We start from the raw sequence: 22,889 nt of genomic DNA, 5'->3' as shown, positions 1-22,889 counted from the left end.
TTTCTGTAACACCACAAGAGTACATTACATGTGTATGAAAAGATACATTACCTGATTTGTATCTCATTTACACCAGTTTAAATCAGGAGTACCTCCACTGAAGTCAGTGACATTACACTGGTGTGAAACAAGTTTAAGTAAGTAATATCCCAGTCAGGCCTACTTCCCCTGCCCTGAGTAATTTACAGTCTAAGGGCTCAATCATGCTATTTAGTAGAACTAATCGGAAAAAATTCTGATGAATCATTTTTAGTCAGGATTTGCCAATTAATCGAAAATGAACTGGTTTTTGGAAATGGTTTGATTTTGACAAACTTCTGATGGACCACAGAACCTCAAAGCTTGGGAGCTTGCACTTGCAGGGTTTCCAGGCTCCCAATTCCCTTTCAACCTCTCATGCAAGCTACCAAGAATACAGGGCTTCCTGGGCTTCCAGGCCCATCGGCTCTGGCAGCCCGCTAGCCTGGCTGATAAGGAGCTGGAGACACTGCAAGCCCTGGAAGCTGCTGAATAGAAACTGGCATGACATGATTCTTGTCAGTTTTACTGCTGCCCAGTGGTGACACTGGTCGGCCTCTTGTTAACTTGACACCAAGAGTCTGTTCAGTTTTAATACTGCTATTCAGTGATGGGCAGCAGTTAAACTGGCAAGAATCATATCAGCAGCTGCCAGGGCTTCCAGGGTCCCTACCTGGGCTGCAGCCTGCCAGGCAGACAGCCAGGGATCCTTATGAGCATATATTGTTTCTAGAATGAAATATTTAATGATTTCAGTTCTATGAAAATTTCGGAGGTTTTTTTCTCTTTGTCCCAATTCAAGGCAGAAAAAATTATGGAAATCTCAAAACCTTTCCTGGGTTGGGAAAACCATTTCCCATCCAGCTCTCCTAATTAGGCATAACTAGGTTTTGCAGGCTGAGCGGGCTTAGAGGGAGTGCCAGGAGGCATTCTGAGTTCCTTGGTGCACAAAAACCAGTCACACACCTGCACTGAGTGCAACATATACCTGCCCTCACCACTGCACAGCTGGCTAATTTCATTGCTATGAGCATGGTGTGGGCTGTTCCTGCTCTTTTTGGGGTGTCATGCATCCAAGAATAATAGCACAGGAGAGCAGAGACTTGCGGTTCTATGCAGCTCTTATATAGGTCATGCAAGAGCATGGGGAAGCTTTACTCCTGAATCATTCCTCCCCTCCCCCAGGAAAAAATAAATTGCTCGCCCACATAAAGGTGAAGGGGAAACTGTCCCGTTATGAACATAGGGACTTCAATATTGGACCAGATCTATGGTCCATCTAGTCCAGTATCCTGTCTTCAAAGCATCCAGCAGTGGAGGCCTGAGAAGGTCTAAGAACCCTGCCACAGGCAGATGTGGAATAATCTACACGTGACATTCCCACCCAAGGTGTCATACTAATCTCTAGTAGTTAGAGATTTGCTTAAACCCTGGAGCATGAGGTTTTATGTCCCTTCCCAAAACTGTAATTTACTATTATAATTCTGGATATTACTGTTATCTGAATAATCATCCAATCGTTCTTGACTCTTGCTACATCCTATGGTGATGAGTTCCACAGTATAAGGATACGCTGAGTAAAAAAGTATTTTCTTTTATTAGTTTTGAATTTTCCCACCTCTCAATTAAATTGAATGTCCTCTTGTTTTTGTGTTGTGAGACCGGGACAATAAACGCTCCCAATCTCACTTCTCTATGCCATTCATTATATATATATATACACATCATGTCCACTCTTATTTGTCTCCTTTCTAAGGTAAATAATGCCAATCTTTTCAATCCTTTTTGAAATGGGATGACCAGTACTACACACAGTATTCCAGATGAGACCATATTATCAGTTAATATAATGGCATTACAACATGTTCTGTATTATTTTCCATACCATTCTTCATGCATCCAAATATCTTGTTTACTTTTTTGACCATAGCTGAAGATTCAGAGGTCTTTAATGAGCTGTCTGCAGTGTTCACCACATCCTTTTTCCTGAGCTGATAAAGTTAATTTAGAACCCTGTGAGGTGTATGTGCAGTTCAAATAATTCTATCTCGTGCACTACTTTGCATTTTGCAATAATGAACTTCATCTACCATCATGTTGTCCATTCACCTAGCCTGGTTAAATCCCTCTGTAGTTCCTCATAGTCTTCTAATTAATTTTGTGTCATCTGCAAATTTTGCTACCTCACTACTCACCACCTTCATAAGATTAATAAAGAAATAATAAGTGCTAACTAACATCAGACCTAATATGGAACTTTGAGAAAACCCAGTGTTATCCTTTGCTGTGACAAAAATTGACCATTTGTCTCGTGTCTCTTAGCCATTTTTTGATCCATGACCACACTTTGCCTCTGACCCCATGATGACTTAGTTTTTTTAGTAACTTTTTGTGAGCAGCTTGTCAAAGTCTAAGTAAATTACAGCTACTTGGTTCTCCTTTTTCCATTACTTTAATGTCACATTCAAAGAATTCTAATAGATTGGTGAGAGATGATTTGTCTTTAGTTTCTCAGTTACTTAGATGTTCCATTGTGTTCCTTGTTAGAAATATACAAACAAGCAGGGGAAGGAGAGTGACACAGTCATGTCATTTGGATTGTTTAGGATAGACAGGCTTCTTTTTGATTCCAGGTGGTTTTATTTATTATCTGTGATATTGTTATTCTGATTTAAAAGTATTTCATGTTGTATCAATAGCAGGGAACAGATGATGCATCAGCCTGCACCCTAAAATTGATTATTGAAACGTTAACATTAATGAGGAAAGAATTACAGGCCATGCTGGTTTGTGCACTGGAAGATGTCTGGTGTACTTCGCAGATGGCTTAAGGCAGTTAGCCTCATGCCTCAAAATGCATCCAAGTCACAGACCCACTATCTGAGCACTTGTTTCCAAAGGCATTTGATGTATTTGAATGTTGAGTTCCAAAGGTAATTACTGCATTGGTCAAGTTTCTCCTCCTAGATTCTTCTCGACCTAATTGTTACTTTAAAAAAAGAGGACAAGGTGGTTTACAGGGTTTGAACTGAGCCAGTTCAAAGTGGTTTAGTGAACTGTTTTTTTCTTGAATGTTTGTATATTGTTCTTCCAATGTCAGCTTTCCTATTAAATAAACTCTAGTTCTTATAGTTGCAAAGATAATCTTAAAAATGTTAATGGAGCATAAACTGATGCAGCGCTGTCTACCTGAATCTGCAGATATCCTGAAGTAGTAGCTCTGAGAATAGGGTGAACTGGCCCTCTTAATTTGAATGAAATGTTAACTCTGAAGTCTAATGATGACAGCTTAAATGGCAATTTTAATTATTTAATTGCTGATAAAATCATACAAGAAAAAAGAGAGTACACTGTGTTATGGAAAATTACTCTTCTGCTAGTGAAATCTTGTTTTCATGCCTCCAGTGGGGGGAGTTTGTTTTGTGGGTGGAGCTTGGAAGTGTACCAATTCTTCCTGTACCCCCTCCCCCTCCAACTCAGCTATTGGTGGTTTAGAAACTTTTGGTTGACTCATATTCCACTCCTTCGCATAACAACCAGTGAGGGCCTTTGCAGTTTTATATATACAAACAAACAAACCCACACAAATATTCAGTGGTGTAATGGTACTGGCTTATCAGAACACCATAAAATCTAAACACACTTCCACTGATGTACACACAATGGAGAAGGACATTATAATTTATTTGTATCCTACAGCAGGTTGTTATGAAATAAAGGCCAAAAAATCAGGACTAGTCTGGTAAAATCAGGACTAGTATCCACATTACAGCTACTCAATCCTGTCAATTTTACTTCAAAAATATTTAAATTGTGTTCAGGGCATGTGAAAAATGATAGATTAAAAATGCTGGAGACTGAAGTCTTCCATCCACAGAACTGACAGTAATACAGCACACCGTAAACGTCCATATAATGCCCCCGCCATAGTCTTTCCTGTCTAAAGGTGGGAGAGATCGTTTGGTCTTCCTGCCCATTCAGTCCTTGGCAGCATCTCTGCTGAGACTGCCAACCACACTTACAGTTGTTTGTTGGCATGAATACTTGTCTAATAGCAAATAAACTGAGGCTGCCAAATAATTTCCTGTAGATCATTTAAAAAAAAAATCAGTAACTGAGTCACTACTGACCTGGATCAGATTTGAACCAGTGGCTGAGGCGAAGAGCAGGCATCATATCCCTTCCTTAGTCTTCTGAACTTTCCAGCCCCTTTCACATAATTTAATAGAAAGTGAGTGTTAAAAATAAGCATATTTGTAAACCAAGTTGTGCTAAACCTCACGATTGCACCATTCTTAAACCAAACTGCACAGTTCCTAATTTTGGTAGAGTGATGCTTCACCTGTGACTGTCTCTTTAAAAGTGAAATTTGTTTCTGGGGAGAGGAAATGAAATCACCACTTAAGCATCTTCTGGTTTTGTTCTGATTTAAAAATTTCTCGGTCAGACATGACGCCCCCGTAGCGCAGCAACGTGCTGGTATCAGGTGAGGTCTTTGCAGCAAACAGCACTTGTTTACAAAAATGATCCATCCTGGGATTGGGAGTCTAATACTTTGATCCAATCAGAGGGCAGGATTTTCTGACCCTGGTTTACAGTAGTATTTATGCTATCTGCACTACTTCCGAATCTACCTCTGAAGAAATGAAATAATGCTATGTTAATCAAGCATTCATGTTGTTTTGTTCACACTAAGGACAGCTTTTTTGTGTTTTAGCAGCTCATGTTCCTTCATTTGAATCCTTTTCTTTTTCTCATAGGGTGAGATGGATCAGTTTTCTTGGGCAGCACTACGTGGTAAATTCAGGTCTCTGCTCACAACAGAATCTAGGGAAGATTTGTGACAGATGGGGCTAAGTCACAAACTTGCAGCCTAAGGCAGAATCTGTAGAACTTTCCAGAGTGTGCCCATATTTACCTGATCAGAGAGAAAAGAAAATCTGCAGAGGAAGCTGAGCCTGGCTGCTTGTCATAGCTGACACAGAGCCATCTGCCACAAACCTGTGGCGGCTTCAGATCTCCAATCCCTGCCACCACCCCAACTCAAATTAAATACAGATTCCTAGAGACGTTATGATGGTTACACATGTCCTCGGCATCACATGCAGGAGACGGTTCAAAAAAAATATGTGGCCTGTTGTATAACCGCACTCATGTATCCCATATGTGGTGCCACATTGAATTTCCGGTTGAATCTGTTTTTATCCTTTGTACTGGATGACATGGTGCCTGAATTCTTTCTTTTTGCCGACATGATGGCAGCCAAACTGCAGCTTCAAACACTCACACTTGGCTGAGTTTCTACCTAGGTTGCCAGGTTATCATTGGAGCCTTATTGTGTCCTCAAAGGGCCACAGGGCCTGAAAGGAGGATCAGAGTGCTACTGGACTAATTGGGCAGCCATCTACAAATTGTTTGTAGGCAAAGCACTTTTCTTTTTGCAAATTAATGACTCTCTGGCACAGGGTTTTTAAGTGAAGGTATTAATAAGGGGTCTGGCAGGTATTCCCATGATTCACAGTTACATTTGCATTTAATTAATCTTAAAGAAAGCTGCAAGATAAACAGCTGTAATTCAAACTAGCATGGGAAATATGCTACATGGTGCCATCTATCCGATAAAATGAAAGCTGAGACACTTGTTTTATTTCTCTCAAGGATGGAGAACAAACAGATAACTGTCAAAATACTTCCAATAAAAACCAATAGTTTTTATGTAACTGCAGTTCATCAAAAATCTTTGCATTCAGTTACAAATATAATCTTTTAAAGATAAATCACTTATGATTCTAAGCATTAAGCTGCTATGTTTGCTGATGTGAAATGTTTTGAAGATTTAGATTGTACAATAAATTTTTAATAAAGTGCTCACTGCAATTTTTAATTAACATATCTCATTCATGTATAAGTGTGTACATCCATCTGTATGCTTATCACTGTGCATATCCTTGTGACAGAATCAATGAATACAATTGTGTCTTTATCTGATGAATTTAGAATCTGTTTTGCAAATGATAATAAAATGTTATAACAACTCCAAGATTTTCAACTGTATTCTGGGAAGAAGCAAGAGGTAAACAGGAATTCTCGGTAATTCATTATGGTTAAAACTCTGCTAACACTGCCATCTCTTAATTGACAAATAAGCTTTAACTTCCCTCGTTTGGGGCAAGATAGCTAGTCTTCCCCCACCTCCAAAAAAGCCTCTATCACCTGAATACTAATTGAGTTTTCTTCTTTAGGTTTGCCAGTGTTTCCCCCAGTTCCACAGTACACCCCAGTTCCTGCCATTCAGAGAGGAATGCACTGAGTAATATGTTTCCTTCTTAAACATTCTCCGTTATCCATACTTGTGAACTCTGAACTTACAACTCGGAAGTGGTAGTTAATCTATTTTGTTATACCATCAACCAGTGTAGTGGTCTCAGATTTTACAGTGTGAGAGATACTGTATGCATACCAGTATTCCATGTATGCTTTTTGTTGATCAGGGAAATTATTACATGACATTCTGATTGGTCACTTGTAAACATTGTGATGTTTTACTGATACCGAAGAAATGTAATTTTACAATAAGCATCTGTGCATGTATGTTTGCTTCTCCCTATTGGTACATACACTAAAATTACTGCAAACTTCAGCTTTAAACCGACCATTAGACATTTAATGCAACAGTTAAAGCTGTCATTTCATCCTGACAGTCAGTCTAGTTGTTGCTGCACTAATACTGTAATAATGCTACTTTGCACTTGTATGGTACTTTTCATCTGAGTATCTCTGCAAATATTAAATGTCACAACATCCATGTGGAGGCAAATAAGTATTTTTTAGATGGAGAAATTGAGGCATGGTGTGGTTAAATTGCTTAAAATATCAGTGTCAGAACCATCAAAGGGATCTAGGAGTCCTGATTTCCTGCTCTGGCCCATAGGCAACAATCCCCTCACACATTGTTCTGACGCCCTTGCTATCCCAAGGCATGGTATTGTGAGTTAAGAACATTGAGCCATATCCAAAAGCCCATTAAAGGCAATGGAAAGACTCCTATTGATTTCCGTGAGCTTTGGATCAAGTCCAAAGAGAGAAGCAGGCCTTAACTCTGGATGGGTTTTTTGTTTTTTTTGGTTTTTGGTTCCATCGCTGTTAATTTAATATAGTCTTTTGTATGTGATATTGTTTTATAAATGCATCTTTGAGAACTTAATTGATTCTCCACTACTGATGAAGAGTCATTGAAATTTCAGGGAGGAACAGAAGATTCTTTCTAACTGTTCAGATATTTATATACTCCCATTGCTGTAGTAATGGAACACATTGAGGTACTTTCATGGAGACCTTTTCTAGATTAGGAAAGTGGTCAAGTTTAGGTCAGACTTCACTAGCTGAGCCTGACCTGAACTCAACCTTTTTCCAAGTCTAGTCAAAATTTTAGATGATGTCACAATTTCCCTAGAACCGGTAAGGTTGTTCTTTTGAAAGAAAGTGGAAGTCCCTGTTACTTTTCGAGGCACATAAATTCTTAGAAATGTAGAACAGGAAGGGACCTCAAGAGGTCATCAATTCCAGCCCCCTGCGTTGAGTCACGATCAAGTAAGCCTAAACCACTCTGGCAGGCGTTTGTCCACCTTGTTCTTAAAAACCTCCAATGTTGAGGATTCCACAAGCTCCCTTGGAAGCCCATTCCAGAGCTTAACTACCCTTATAGTTATAAAGCTTTTCCTAATATCTGACCTAAACCTCCATGCTGCAGATTAAGCCCATTAATTCTTGTCCTACCTTCAGTCGACACAGAGACTAATTGATTTCTGCCCTCTTTATAACAGCTCTTAACACGTTTGAAGATGTTGTCAGGTTCCCCCTCAGTCTTTTCTCATGACTAAGCATGCCCAGTTTTTTTAACCTCATAGGTCAGGTTTTCTAAACCTTTTATCATTTTTGTTGCTCTCTTCTGAACTCTCTCCAATTTGTCCACCTTTCCTTAAGCGTGGCGCCCAGAATTGGACACAGTACTCGAGCTGAGGCCTCACCAGTTCCAAGTAGAGAAAGATAATTATCTCCCATATCTTATATACAACACTCCTGTTAATACATTCAGAATGATATTAGCCTTTTTTGCAACTGCAGCACATTGTAGAATCAGATTATATTTTTGATCCACTATAACCTCCAGATCCTACCACCGAGCCAGTTATTGCTCATTTTGTAGCTGTTCATTGGATTTTTCCTTCCTAAGTGCATGTCAATGCACAACTTGAAATGCTTAGTCTGTGGACAGAATGTACCCAAAAAGTTTATATGTCAGCAGATAATTAGAGAGTGTTTGTGGATCTGCATGTGCTCATTTATTCTTCGTACTAATAGGATTTAGTATTTTTAAAGTCAAAGAGAACCTGTTATGGACTAATATCCTGATTCCCCTCCTAAGAGGAAAGACTTATCTACCCCATAAGGGTTCAATTTACACCCACTTACGTCTGCAGAGAAAACTTTTGTAAATAAGGGATTCGCTCCCTAGACACCAAGAAGAGCTGTGGGGGGAGAGGCTTTCCTCCATCATTGCTTTAATTCATGGCTAGGTGCATAGGAGGCCCACTGATAGAGGATGCCTGAGAAATGTTTTGTATAATCAGCATATCTCCTAAGTGTACTAGGCCAACCCCCTTCCTGGGTAGCACCACCAGAGTTCTGGGCTATTCTGACCTGTGTCAGTCAGGCTTCCAGGCACAGTGGGTGGTATAAGGTTTGTGAGAGGCTTGAGCCAGTGCTTTTCCCCTCCATCTCCAAAGAAGAGGATTTCCACCACAAGAGGCCTGCAGCCTGAGTGCTGCTATAGTGTGAAACAATCACAAAATTGTGTTTGATGGTGTTCTTAGTAGTGTCTCAGGACCAAGGAAGAGCCAGCCATTCTGCACAAATTCTTCTAAAGCTTTTACTTTAAAAATGTTATAGATGCAAAATTTGGTTTTCAGTGCTGTAGTCCATATTCGCATGTGTAGCCTATATTTACTGGGCTACTCATGCAAGTAAGAGCTGTAGGATCAGCCCTTGCCGTTATGTATCTTGTATCTATTATTGGTTCATCTACATTGAAATAGGAACTGCGAGCTCTTTGATATAAATTATTAGTTTCATTGCAGGTCTCGTAATTGCCCTTTTGATCTTTGATGAAATGCTTTTCTGTGATGTCTTACACCAATGGCTCACCATAGATAGCTCTCTGCCACCTTCACCTGTAATACACTAGGGCTCTGAGCCTGCACTCCTTGCATATCCATTTAAGTTACTGCATATTTTGAGTGTTCTGGGAATGCAGGTTTGTTCCACAAGGAAATTATTTTTCCTTCTCCTGTCGAAGAAGAGAAACGGCTCTGTTTACACAACGGAAATTTTTGCAAAATGTTCCCGCCATTGATAGCACCAGTTCAGCCTCATGTTGGTAGCATTGGGAGCCCTGGTACGGACATGCTGCCATCCATGTTTTATACCTTGTGTCCTCTGACCTTGCTCAAACCTGTAGTAAATGAGGATGCTGGATTTGTCTATACTGATACCAGTAGGCTGTGCATATAAAAGAACAACATTAAAGTAAAAGTCTGGAGCAAATTCTGCTTCTCCATTACACCTGTATAAATCTCCAAGGGGTATGCTCTGGAGTAACTGAGGACAGATGTTATCCCTCATTTATATTTTTAAAGGCAACAAATTTCCTTTGCTCAGATCAGTGCAGACATCAAGGAACACCTTAAATTGGAAAAATTCAAGGGGAATACTACTACCCTGTAATAGACAAAGCTCATTTTTACTAAAATACTTTAAAAATGCTTCAGTGTGTTAAACTAGGCTTCATCTTCAAATGAAATTTTTGCCACAGACTTATAAAGCTTTGCAAATAAGGTTTTATAATAGAAACGCTGTCAGAACGTTAATTATAGGGTAATAAATAGCAATGCTATATTATCCTCTGATATTTCCTTACACTCCTAGTGAATATGCACAGCTGTTGTTGAAAACTGGTAATCCAGTACTATATAACCATATTACATCTAGCACTTACAACACACCCTTCATGTAAGCAGCATCATAGAGCACTTAACAGGGAGAAGAAGAGAAAGCTGCTTCTAAGTAGAAGCCTTAACTGAACAAATGAGCTTTGAATTTTAACATAAGAATCCCAGTCAAACCAGAATTCTTGATCTTGCCAGGAGAGGCATTCCAAAGGCGAGGAGCATGCCAAATACGAAGTCTTTGCTCCAGCATCATGGAGGCAGTGCTTTAAAAGCCAGCATAACTTCACGATCAATCAGGACTAGACTGAGCAATAACATCACAACCGAAGCAGGCATAAAAGTTATACAAAGCGTTTGTAATATGGAGGAGGGAGTGGAATTTTAACAAGAAGAATTAAACTCTGGAAGAGCCCCTTTTCTTCTTGATGAGCTGGGCTGGCTGTAAGAAACCAGAGAGATTTCCAGGGCCAAAAGGATGTAAGTGGGGGGTAGAGAAGGAAATCAAGGTTAAACAAGGCCAATCCGATCTAAAAATAATAGAAAGCGAGACCAGCCCCGCGGAAGTGCACGAGCCAGCTGCACTTCCGAACAGTGCCAGCGCGAAGGAGGGAACCAAGCGGGGGAGACGGGACTGGTTCCGCGCACAGATCGATGCTGTCACGCACAGCACATGCTGGAGCTGCCTTGGTTCTCGCAGGGCTCAGGGGCCGGAGCTTGGCACCCAGAAGATGGTGTGTTTTGCAAGAGATCCAGCAAAGGCGGAGGAACCAGGGCGGAAGGGAGGAAAAGATCCCCTGGCTGGGAAACGTACATGTTAGGAAGCGAAGGGCAGCAAAGACTGGTGCACTGGGGGGTGGAGCCTGGCCCTAGGTTGCCCCCAGCCCTAAACGGGCGTAGGGTCGAGTTTCAGTGCGAACCAGAGAGTCCCGAATGTGGAACGCTCCCGGGCAGGTGCCAAGCGTTTGCACTGGAGAGGGACCTCCTGCGGTCTGCCCCCAGGGCCGCCCCACCGAGCAAGGCCTTAGCGTCCATCCACCGGCCACCTCCTTTTGGTTTCCGGGACAAACAGGCTGCAGGGTCTCCAACAACTTCCCGAGAGTGCAGGGCTGGGGGCCGCCGGGTCTTTACAAGTGTCAGAGTTCCCAGCAAAATGCTGCTTGGACGTGCGAGCCTGACACTGAACGGGAAGAACAAAGCGGGCGGGGTGGGGGAGGTTGCGGCTGAGTTGTGAGCAAATCGGGCCGGGATCGTACACGCTGCACCGCCCCACACCTTCAGCGCCGCGTGCGCCTGGAGCCTCGGGTCCCCCACCCAGGCCAGAGCCCAGCCCGGGGGTCGGCGGCGGGGAGTACTAACAAAAGCAGCCGCGTGGAAGCAGCAGTGTCGTCTGAGGCTGCAGAGCGCTTGCTTCTTGGGAGCAGCCTCCCCCAACGTGTTCTCCTTTTGTCGCTCGCAGCTATGTTCTCTGGCTTTCACATCCACTTGGCTGTTCACACTGGAGCGCGAACGCTGTGATACTAGGCCAGGAAAATAGAAGCAGCAATAAAACAAAAATCAAAAAAGAGGAAGGGGGGCTGGACGGGCTCTAATGAATCGCTTCGCTTTAAACACTTAATTTAAAGCTTAAAACGCTTGGTGAGTGACGATGGGGGGGGGTAGAAGCAAAATATGCTCGAGTGGAGTATTAATAGTCTCCCCCCCTCCCCACTCTTCTTTTTCCTTCCAAGAGGTTCCCCAGGCTCCTGGGTACATCAGCAAACTGTCCTCCTACGTGCTGGAGCGTGCAGCTGCAGCGCGGCCCCGGGCACACACCTACCCACAGCCACTATCCAATGCCTTTTACATTGACACAGATTCAAAACGAAGAAGGAGAGAAGGGACTTTCTGACCAGGCCGTGGGCTTCCTTGTGCAGCGCCCGTCCGCGGGCACAGGGCAAACGCGGGACAGGGGCTGTGTGCCTGTAATCCGTAATTAGGGATCCCACACTCACTGGCTAGCCCTTTGTGGCAAACGCCAAATGTGCCACCGCATCTCCCAGCCCTGGAATAACCATATTTGTACCGGCGAGGGAGGAGGTGCGGGGACCTCTGGAGGCGGGAGCTGGAGCTTGCTTTCAGTGGGTTGTTGGGTTTTTTTTTTGGGGGGGGGGGGGGGCGACATTTAATTGATGACCCGTGCAACTTTTAACCCTTTGATTATCCCAGGGAGAAGCAGAAAGAGATGGAAGTCAATGAGGCGTGTTCTGTTTCTCCCCAAAGTTTCCATTGCGGTTCTCCACCCACCCCGAGCTATCCTCGCGGCTCTTCTTAATTTCTCACCGACGTGTCGTTTAAAAGAGAAGTTATTTGCTCGGCTAAGGCTGGGCTCTGCATACGTTACTGCTGCTGACTTTCTCTCCTCTGTCCGTGCCGGGGGGCATCCCCCCCCCAAAAGGAACAAGAGGGACCAGTGAAAGGGATGCGGCAAGCGAGCGGATCTGTTAGTTTCCCGGGAACGCTGGCTCGTGCTCTCCGGCACAGCTGCCAGGAGCAGCGCTGGCTCTCTCGGCACGCTCCGACAGCGCCCAGTCCCCTCCCCGCCCTCGCGTCCTGGCCAGCGCAGATCCGGCTGCTGGCCCGGCCTGGGAGTCGCTTCTAATAAATCCCTCCGAACGGGGGCAAAGGCGCGGGGGCTGTGCAGGGGAAAGAGAGAGAAGACACCGGTAGTTTGGGCGGGGGGAGAGGGGAGAGCAGTGGCAATGAGGCGAGGGGGTAGCAGCTGAAGTCCTGTAGCAGTGCCGCTCTCCCATAGGGCTGTGTGCAGCCATCCCTGCTCTAGTTAGTTATCGCTCTGTTTTATTGGGTCTTAAGCTCCCTCTTTTTGTCCTTCCCGGCTCTGCACCTCTGGGATCCCTTTGCTAGCAGGTTCATGTGCATTTCCCCACCCACCCCTTTTGGCTGCAGCATTTTTTGATGCAGATCTCCATCCCAGGCAAAGCGAGCCCAAGGAAGGTGTAATCCGTATTAACCATGCACGCACGAAAGGCTGCAGCTTTCCCTGCTGCAGAAACACTGGGGGCACAGGCAAGGAAAAAATCTGACATTTAGTAACACTTTCTTCTTTTACCTAGCCCCAGAAGGGGACCCAAGGTGAGGATTTATGCATTGTCGGGTTTTAGGGGGGGGGGGGCTGAGGTGCGATCCCCAGCGAAAACAACGCTTGCTTTGCTAGATTTTGTCGTTGATTTTTGATCGGAAACTTTGTTCCCTTAAAAAGCCCCACGTGATGTAGAAAGAATGTTAACAGCAGAAGATGTGTTGTCCTTTGGCAAGTGCGTCGTTACTAGCTCAGAGGGAAATATTTACTAATGTCCTTGTACACCATTTATAAATAAATGACCAACAAAGCCAACAATAATAGCAGCAAAAATCACTGCTTCCCTGGATCGCTTTCCCCCCGGTGTTTAGTGGCTATGCAGTGTTATGAAGTTTAGGTCCAGGCGTGGTTTGTATTTGACTTTTCCCTATGTGATGGCCATGCTTGTGTCAGCCTGGTTTGTTGGCGTGCTGCAAGGCTAGCCAGTAACCGGGCAGAGCAGCGACTGCGTCTTCGGATTGCAATCCTGGCCCTAGTGAAGTCCGTGGGAGTTTTGCTGTTGACTTATATCGGGGCAGGTTCACACTGTATGTTTCAGAGCTGTTTTTACACTCAGGCAGGATAGATCTGTTGGCCTTTTTCCTTAGCCCAATACTGTATCATTCACATTTCCCAGGGCGTTAGCAAAGTGTGGTTTCCCTGTGACAAGGTGTTGGTGTCTGCATAAAAAGGGAGAGTTGAAGATCAAATTAAGGAGAGTGGGAGGGATCCTTGGAAAGGGCTTAACCTTTAGCGCTTTGAAGGCAAAACAAGGCAATTCATTGGAAAGACATGTCTGTAAACAATGATAATTAGCCTTTTTCAAAATCATAATACTGATTAAAATCTCTGATTAATTATTTATTCATCACAGAACCTCTTTGCAGACCTGGGAATACTGATTGAAAACTAAGTGCCTCCTAGATTTTGTATTGCAAGCAGGAAAGAAGTATAAAAAGGGGCTAAGAGGGGCATGAAAGAGGAATCTAAGCAAACGGAATTATTTCAAGATCTGTTACTTTCTTCTTCTTTTCCTGTCAGTAATACGTCTCCCCCCACCCCCACCCCCTGCACAATTTTGCTATTATGAAAGTGTTTCTTGTACTAAATGCAGGTGTTAGACTAAATTCAGTTGGTACTAAAATTGCAAACACACTTTCGCTCCTAGGAAACCAATTGAAGACGTACTTCTTTTAACTCCATAACAGCAGGTTAGGCAGTAAATGCACACTGATGGTCAACTAGCCAATTATGGTATAAATATCCCTTGTTTACAGAGAGGTGTTAAATGAGCCTTTAGAGTACAAAGGATCAGACTGTCTAAGCTACAATTTGTGTTTCATCCCATTATGTCTCCCCTAAAATGGCCCATGCCACTGTAGGTAATGTGCACACGGAACATGCTTTTCTCTGTTGATGTTAGTTTACTTTATTTCAATGCACACTGTTGTTTACTTTTTAAAATTTAAATAAATGTCAGCATTGTATAATTTCCATGTTAACAAAGCGGTGAGCAAAATCCCTTGTATGTTTATAAAATATTATTGTTTAATTCACATAGTTTAGGAATTCCAAATGTTGAGAATAGGAAGGAGGCCAAATACCATCTGTTTATAGCTATGATGCATTGTCATATGTGGACTTAAAAAAAAAAAAAAAAAAAAAAAAGCTTGGTCCACCATGCCACTATTTTATTTGTTCAGAATATGGTGTGGAGTTGAAATCGCTGGCTGTCATTTGCAAGATTCTCCAGAGTGGTTTAAATTTAAACAGGAAGGGAGGAGAAGTGGCTTTCTGTTTCTGTCAAATTAATCAAACGGATTATCGCTCCACCACAACCAGTGCAAATGCTAGTTGTGTCACTTTTACCCAGCCTTTAATATTCTTGAATGTTGGTTTAGTCAGCTTTTTATAGACTCTGAGAAACAGCATGAGCAAGATTTTAAAAAGTGATTAACAACTTTGGATACCTCATTTTTGGGGTGTCAAATTTCATAGAGTCATATTCATATGATCGTATGATTTTAGGGCCAGAAGGAACCATTATGATAATCTAGTTTGACCTTCTGCACAGGCCAAAGAATCTCACCCAGTAATTTCTGCATCAAGATCATAGCTTCTGCTTGAGCTATATTGTGTCTTTTATAAAGATAAGCAATCTTGATTTAAAGACTTCAAGGGATGGAGAATCCACAATGGTTCTTTGTAAGTTGTTCGAGTGGATAACTACCTCACTATTAAAAATTTGCTCCTCATTTCTAATCTGAATTTGTTTTGCTTCAGCTTCCAACCATTGGATCTCATGCCTTTTTCCTGTTAGATTAAAGGACTGTCTACTATCCAGAAATTCAAGCCACCTTGAAAGGCTCTGTTTTTCCACAAGTGCTTGACTCTCACCCTCTGAAAGTCAGGCTCTTTTAGGATGTCTCAAGTTGGGCTCCCAAAATCACTAGTTACTTTTGAAATTTGAAGTACAATATGAAACAAAACATGCATTAATAAGGCAGGGAAAGTGTGCTAGTTAATAATTAAGTATGCTACCAATATATTGCAAAAATACCTGTGAATATTAGTGGGTTTAGAACTCCAAGTTAAAACCCTGTTAAAAATAATATATGCTCCAGCAAATGCCATGCCATTGAGTTGTCCATAACTTACATTCTAAATAAAAGGTAGTGTGTATACTTAACAACAAAGGGAGTATCCCTGAGTTAAGAAGATAAGAAGATTTTTGTTCCAAACCCCAATTAGTTAGTACGTCAAGCCTTATAGCTGTCTTTGTACCTTTAAGATCTGGAGAATCCCTAATAAATGTACTTAAACTTCCTAGTGAGGGCCAGTGTCGTGAATGCAGAGATTAGTGTTAGCATTACTGTGCTTTCTCAGTGCATCACAGCTGCACTTGATCCTGCTAGTGATAATGATGCTTGGAATTACTGAGGTGTCTGGATGTCACATATGGAGTTCTTTCCCCAAGGATGAGGAATAATAGCTGCACTCAGGTGGTATGGGGAGGGTAAGAACAGATTTGCAGTTGTGTCTGTGTCTGGTGCATGGTGACTCTCAGTTGTGCCAATTTATTAAATAGAAAGGTAGATTCAGAACCAGGGCTACATCTTCCTTACTCCTGCAGCAGGGGCAGTTGTACTAGGTTTGAAAAAGGGACAGATGTACAGGTGGGGGAAAAATACTATAGTCCTGTTCCAGCATTGACAGAATACAGCATCAAACATTCTGTGGCCAAATTCTTAGTAATTTTCATAATACCACATTTCAGGAGACTATACGCTGTGCTGAAATGCCTATAACTCTGTTGTTTGAACTTCTTAGTTTCTGCTGTTACATTTAAATTACAGCATCTTGAATTATTTAGCTACACCCAGTTTAAAAAGTTAAAGCTTCTTTTGCTACGGTGCACAGTACTGTGCTGATGTTTCTTATAGCTGATCGTGAGACTTCAAAAATCCTCTCCCTTATCATTGTGCCTCCTTCAAAATCAGTCGCTTAGGGTCCCTTTCTAGTAGGGCTGATTTTCCTGTTAATTACAAAGAGGAAATGCACAAAGCACCATTCTTAATTAACCATGGCAAAACAGTATCCATCAGTATAGGTTATTTGGTACATAACAGAGTATATGACTTGCTCATGCTGGCACATGTAAGTGCAAACATAAGTGGAAAACTAGGACAAAGGGTAAATTCTGACATGAAAGTTTGCACCAATTCATAAATGTGCAGCTTATACAGTCCCAGCATGGAAAAAGGTGACTTTCCAGCTTCAGATATGCAGGCATGCATCCTTGTGGATAACTGGTATTCCAGGGCTTGTTATCCTGGATCTCTGAAGCTGTGACAGCTATCAAGGGTGTAGACTGACCAATGATAAGGCAGATATCTGTCCAGGAGGAATTGGATGGAATCTCTTTATTTATGTATCACTTCATTTTTACATGGTAAAATGTACAGTAGTTTTATGAGATACACCGACAGAAACTGTTTTCTAAAGTTGGTAAATCCCATGTTCATTCCAGACTTGTTTCCATGCAGTTCTTGTACATTACATCACATGGCCAGTGGAGAGGGAATTGTATTTGGAATCTCCTGCAAGTACACAGATAAATTCTGCCCAGATGATGGTGGGTGAGCATATGCTTTCAATATTACTTTAAAGTTCATTTAAAGTAGCATCCAAAGTATATGTTCACCCACCCATTATTACATGTAACCTGCACACCAGTTTTGTCCTGCACAAGAGGTCATGTGGGCAAATATGTATAAATTAATTATTTTCAAATAGAACATTTATAGTGTGGTCCGGAGGTAGAAATCCTTGAACTTTGGGGCTCCCCAACCCAGGAAAGGCCAGGGCCCCTGGCTGGGCAATAAGCCATCTCAGCTAAAGGGAAGATTAGCCTACTGCACTAGGATAAAATGAAAAAAAAAAAAAGTGAAGGCATCTTCAGTTGAAGGGCAGTCTCATGTCCCTGACTAAATATTTCCTAGGAAACTTTGAACTGTGGCCCATGGTTACGGTATCTCATTCTGCCAATGTAAGATGCCATTGTCTTGAGTCTCAGTGAAATATTATACAGTGTGGGAGAGAGACTGTTGTTATTGTTATTGTATTATTATGTAGCTGTAATTCCAGTAATGCTTGCAATGTGCTAAGCACTATACAAGCATATAGTACCATAACCCTTCGTGATGCTTTACAGAGGTTAAGAGAGGCAAGGCATCTGCCTGAAAGATTACCGTCTGTATTTGGTGACTGTGAAATATGAGAAGGACAGACAAAGGAAAAGGCTAAGGAAAATCAGGATGGGCTAACCCTAGGATTGTGAGTGATCAGGAGGACACTGGAATGATGGAGTTCTGTTTTGGAGGCAAGATGGGCAAATCATGTTTTGCTGTGTTCAATGAGGAAATGGCAGGGCAGCCATGAGGAGATATTGGAAAACTAAGAAGAGCTGCAGCCTAGACAAGGGAGGGTTACTGGTGTCAAATGGCTATGCACTGTAATTCACTATTTGTCTGCCCGGTTGTCAGTAACCCGAGAAGAAACTTCTTCCATATGGAGGAAGAAAAGCATGATGCAAGCTAATCAAGCACCCAGGTAGGGTGGGATCCCAGACTCTAGCCCTGAGAAGAATTAGTGACTACGTGGCTACATTAGTGACTACATAGACTTGCCTACACTTGTGGTGGCATGTAGGGTACATGTAGCTACCCACCGCAGTGGAAGGCAGACTACATGCTCACTTCAGTGAGTAGCTACAAGTGGCAATGCAAGGCCTGCATGGGGGAGGCAGTGGGGCTCTATGCTGCTAAACACAGCAGTGTAGATGTGGAAGGCGCTGCTTGGGCATGTAGAGAGCCATGTAGGGTATATACCCTGGGATTCAGGCATGTAGCACACCCTACTCTACTCATCTAAGTAGTGTCTCACTGTCTGCACTGCTGTTTATACCTGTGCAAGCTGGGCGTGCAGGTCTGTACGCAGCATGCCACCATAAGTGTAGAGCTACTCCTAGATGCAATCTGTCAGTTGATCTGTATTCCTCCTTGGGCCTCAGCACCTGTGGAGTCTTGCCAGGTCATGGAGCTCTAGTGGGCTTGGTGCTTCAGAAATGTCAGCACCCAGGACTGAGGCCTTAGACCAAGCAAATATGCATTATAGCCTGGAAAGATCCTTTCAATTTTTCCACATGGCACCCTCGTTATGGCTACACTCGTTTCTGTCAGAACAGAATTAGACAAAACTAGTGAGAATTAAAGATGACGTATTCAATGAGATAAGATAAGAACATAGCCCCAAATACATCATATTAACTTTCAATGGCAAAGGGCCTGATCCTGCTCGGGGCTGAGCACCCACATCTCCTACTGCCTTAACTGCGCATGGAGGGGGGAGGTCATCCAATACCTTGGAGGCTCATGGACATTTAACTATACTGTCATTTGGACTTTTAAGTGAAAGGAGGGAGGTTAATAAGCTTACTCTAGCATTTACAGAGATTCGAGGGGAGCTGACCTCTGACCTGCAGAGACCCAAGCTAGTTTAAGAATCTGCCTCTGAGAAAGCACCCAGGATTGTAGTGTCAGTGTGAGCTCCATGCTCTCTGGCACATCACCTTTAATGGCTGCTGTAGAAATGCTGGTAACAAAGAATTCATTTCTTTTGTTTCCATCTCCAGTTTTATAAAGGTCCAGGGTTGACAAAACTCCCTTCTGCAAGACAGTGGGCAGGAAAAAGCTTCAAACTGGGAACTGTTGAAAATGTAAAGTCTTAACCTAAAATACATAATCTTCCAATTTGTTTGCATTTAAGAGACAAATAAAGGAAGCTGGAGTTTCATGTCTCTGTGCTGGAATATGTTCTTTTTTCATCAGGCTTTCAGGTTTTCAGTACCGTCCTGTGAAAATCCTACGATCAGCAAAACTCCTCATGTTGAAGTGTTTAGCTAACAGAACACACTGTATCAAACCCCGAAGATTTATGTACAGATTACTTTCCACATTTCACAAAGTGCAATTCTTTGGAAAAATTTGGATAATGGTGGTGTGTCAATGCTATTAATAGACATGTCTAGCACCAAAGCGTGCAATATGATGAACAGCGTTGGCATCAACCACATACAGCGTGATCATATTATAATACTGTTTGATGCAATAGTATCTTTGATCAGTTACAAGTGACGAGTATCATATCACATCAAACAATATGATACAGTCTCATTGTATGGAATTATGGCTGCTGTCAATCAGCATGTGGCCTACTCCTTAAAGTACCACCTTTGGGGAATGGAATAAAATGATAGCTACACATGCATTAATAAATAAGGTGTTGCATAAATTTCATACAGACCTGTTGAGATTTTGTTTTTCTTTAATAGCTATAACCATTTTTTTTTTCATTTTAAACACTAACATGGCCAAGAGTTTACACAGTTTATGTGAATGGCAAAGAAGGGCTCTGTATCCTTTTGGACAGTGTTTTCAAACGTTCTGACAAAAATGTATTACTTTAAGTTATGCATTGTACTTTGGGGCTAACAAGCTCAGTATATATCCACCTAACTTCGTTTTGCTGTGGCTTCAGAGCATCTCTTCTTCTAGCTTCTTGTTGCCCTCAGGAGGAGGAGGGTCTGGTTATTAAACGTACATATGTTTAGGCTTGCAGTTTGGTGCACCTCATCTGATTACCCCTATTTGGACTTTGAGAGGGCACTCTTCAAACTACAGTCTCTTCTTTGGGGTTGATGTATTCACATTGATGGAGGGGCATTTACCTTTGAGATAAAAGATATGTTTGTAAATAATAGGATGGGTATGGTTTAGGTCATTGCACATTTTAGTACCAGTTTCATACATAGGCTGGTATAACACTGACCCTACACTTAATAGGACGAGGATGCAAATATAGTATCTGAATGATTAATTTTAAATGAAGGTATTTTCTTCTGCCTAAAAATGTTGGGTCATGTCCTGTTTTCAGTTACACTCATACACGTGCACTCATTTCAGTGGCATTGCAAAGTATATCTGGAGCTGTGGGGGAGAAGGCAGAATTTGGTCTGTTGCATTGTGTGCACCTAAGCGTTTGTAGTAGACAAAGAATCATAGAATATCAGGCTTGGAAGGGACCTCAGGAGGTCATCTAATCCAACCCCCTGCTCAAAGCAGGACCAATCTCCCATTTTTGTTCCAGATCCCTAAATGGCCCCCTCAAGGATTGAACTCACAACCCTGGGTTTAGCAGGCCAATGCTCAAACCACTGAGCTATCCCTCCCCCCCAAGACATGTTGATCATTTTCTGGTGGGACACTGCGGCAGCTGTTCAGAGAACAGAGGTGTGACAGTGAAAAGCCAAATTTCTGTTATTGTCAACAGCTGATTGAGATGTATAATGGTCTGCAGCTTCTTCCACCTTTGGAGGTGATCTCTCAGCCCTCCGAACTAAGTACTTGAATTGGAAACCTGAGAGGAAATCACTTTTGGGGGTTGGACTAGATGACCTCCTGAGGTCTCTTCCAACCCTAATCTTCTATGATTCTATGAAATCCTAAGTGTTACTGGAAACAGTGATGGTGATTCAATGGATTGCACATTTCCCTCTGAGGATAACAGAATCAGTACCCCAAAATGAAGCTAGGGAGTGACTTGAGGAAGAATGGTTTTAGGATGAGAGCAGGGGACTGGGAATAAGGAGATCTGGGATTAAAGAAGTGTTACTGTTGAATTTAAGAAGGTCCAGAGTATGAACTGACTGCTAGTTGGTTATGGTGAGGAACAACTTTCTAAATCACACTAGCTTCAGCGTATCTGAAAACTGAATGAAAATTACTGACTAGATATTATAATTTTTAAAAGTACTGAAATAATTTTCTTCAAACTGTGATTGTACTTAATTGGAAGAATCTGAACTCTGAGGCACACTTTACATTTTAGCATTTTTATAAGAATTTGCACTCCTTTAGAGCTGTCCATCTGAGAATTCCAAAATGCTTTTCAAATATTAAGTATGGATCATAGCCCCAGCAAAGTAGGTAATTATCATTATCACCATTTTACAGATGGGAGTAGAATCCAGATCTCCTGACTCCCAGAGATCTACTTTTTCCACTGGGTCATTCTTCCACCCATTTAATTCTAAGCTTTGTAGCTTCCTTAACTATGACATCCATGTGCAAGTGGGTCTGATTGATTCAAAACTAAAAAGCATCAAATCTCTCATATTCTAGGCCTTTTGAGGTCTGAGTTAATCTAAAGAGAGTAAGTTAAAAATAAGAAAAGAATCAATTTGCTGTCTTTCAAGATTCATAACTTCACATCTATTCAACAGATTTTCTTCAAACTTGGCTTGTTTCATAGATCTAATCAAGACTTCAGAATAAAATTTGAAGTTTATACATATCACTGTGTAATCTACTGTATGAATAGAATTAATTTGGTATCCATACCAGCTCAGGCTATGGTCTCATCTAAGCTAGGAAGGGTTGGGTATGGACAGTGTTTGGATGGGAGACCTCAACCAAACACTATGCTGTGGCATTGATTCACTACTGATTCACAGCAAAGTGTTAAGAGGCATAATGCTGTTGGAGATACTTTCTTTCAAATGAGAAGTCAGCAGTGAAGTTTGTCTTTTATGATTATTAGTGATCCCAGGGCACTTTTGCTAGAGTAATGGCATTATTCCTAGTACTGTGGCCAAAATGGTGATTACATTTACCCTGTCTATGTTTCCCTTGCAGACTCATTTGGATACGGTATTCTTCATTGCCTACCAGAAGCTAATGTGCAGTATTGCTGTTAAAGATGGTGGCACTTAAGCAGAAGGCAAAGTGATTCCTGCATATGTCAAGTGTTAAGATCTTTGGAATGAAAGATGCCAGATATGAGGTATTCTTCTCACTTATTAACATCATATCCACTATTCTTGGTTATAAAAATAATACTGGACCATATCCTGTTATGTGCAGTTGTTGTACAGTAATTAAGGGGTTAGCCGCATTAGGTGGTATTGAGGGAGTAAGCATGGATCCCATTCCACCTAATATATGTTAAGTGCGGTGCCCACGGTCAGCTTTCTTTAACGTAAGTGTCAGACTTTTGTGTGATTTTATTATAAAGAAAACTGCCAAAAATTCACTTTGAGCCTTTAAACTGACTTTTAGGGTGTGCAACCCCTCTTCTGTAGCTGCATAACTTACCAAACCTTCGGGATGGATGTCAATTCTTGAATGGCA

The 22,889-nt window shown here is 42.0% G+C and overlaps 1 protein-coding gene across 11 annotated transcripts in view; it reads left to right on the top strand.

Moving 5' to 3' along the window:
• The window catches only part of QTMAN (queuosine-tRNA mannosyltransferase), a 364,313-nt gene that overhangs the window by 277,067 nt on the left and 64,357 nt on the right, over positions 1-22,889 (top strand). For 7 of the 11 annotated variants that reach the window (XM_048868630.2, XM_048868629.2, XM_048868633.2 and 4 more), the window contains one exon: positions 4,779-6,058. In XM_048868630.2, coding sequence (XP_048724587.1) covers positions 4,779-4,862 — 84 coding nt within the window. In that variant the 3' untranslated portion in view covers positions 4,863-6,058. Of the gene's footprint in view, positions 1-4,778; positions 6,059-6,260; positions 6,595-22,394; positions 22,543-22,889 lie in introns of those variants that run through there. The other 4 variants (XR_012664354.1, XR_012664353.1, XM_048868636.2 and 1 more) reach the window with 3 other exon arrangements.

Source organism: Caretta caretta, chromosome 11, assembly GCF_965140235.1.
Source record: "Caretta caretta isolate rCarCar2 chromosome 11, rCarCar1.hap1, whole genome shotgun sequence".
NCBI classification, from domain to species: Eukaryota; Metazoa; Chordata; order Testudines; family Cheloniidae; genus Caretta; species Caretta caretta.
This window is presented reverse-complemented; position numbering and strand designations above follow the sequence as displayed.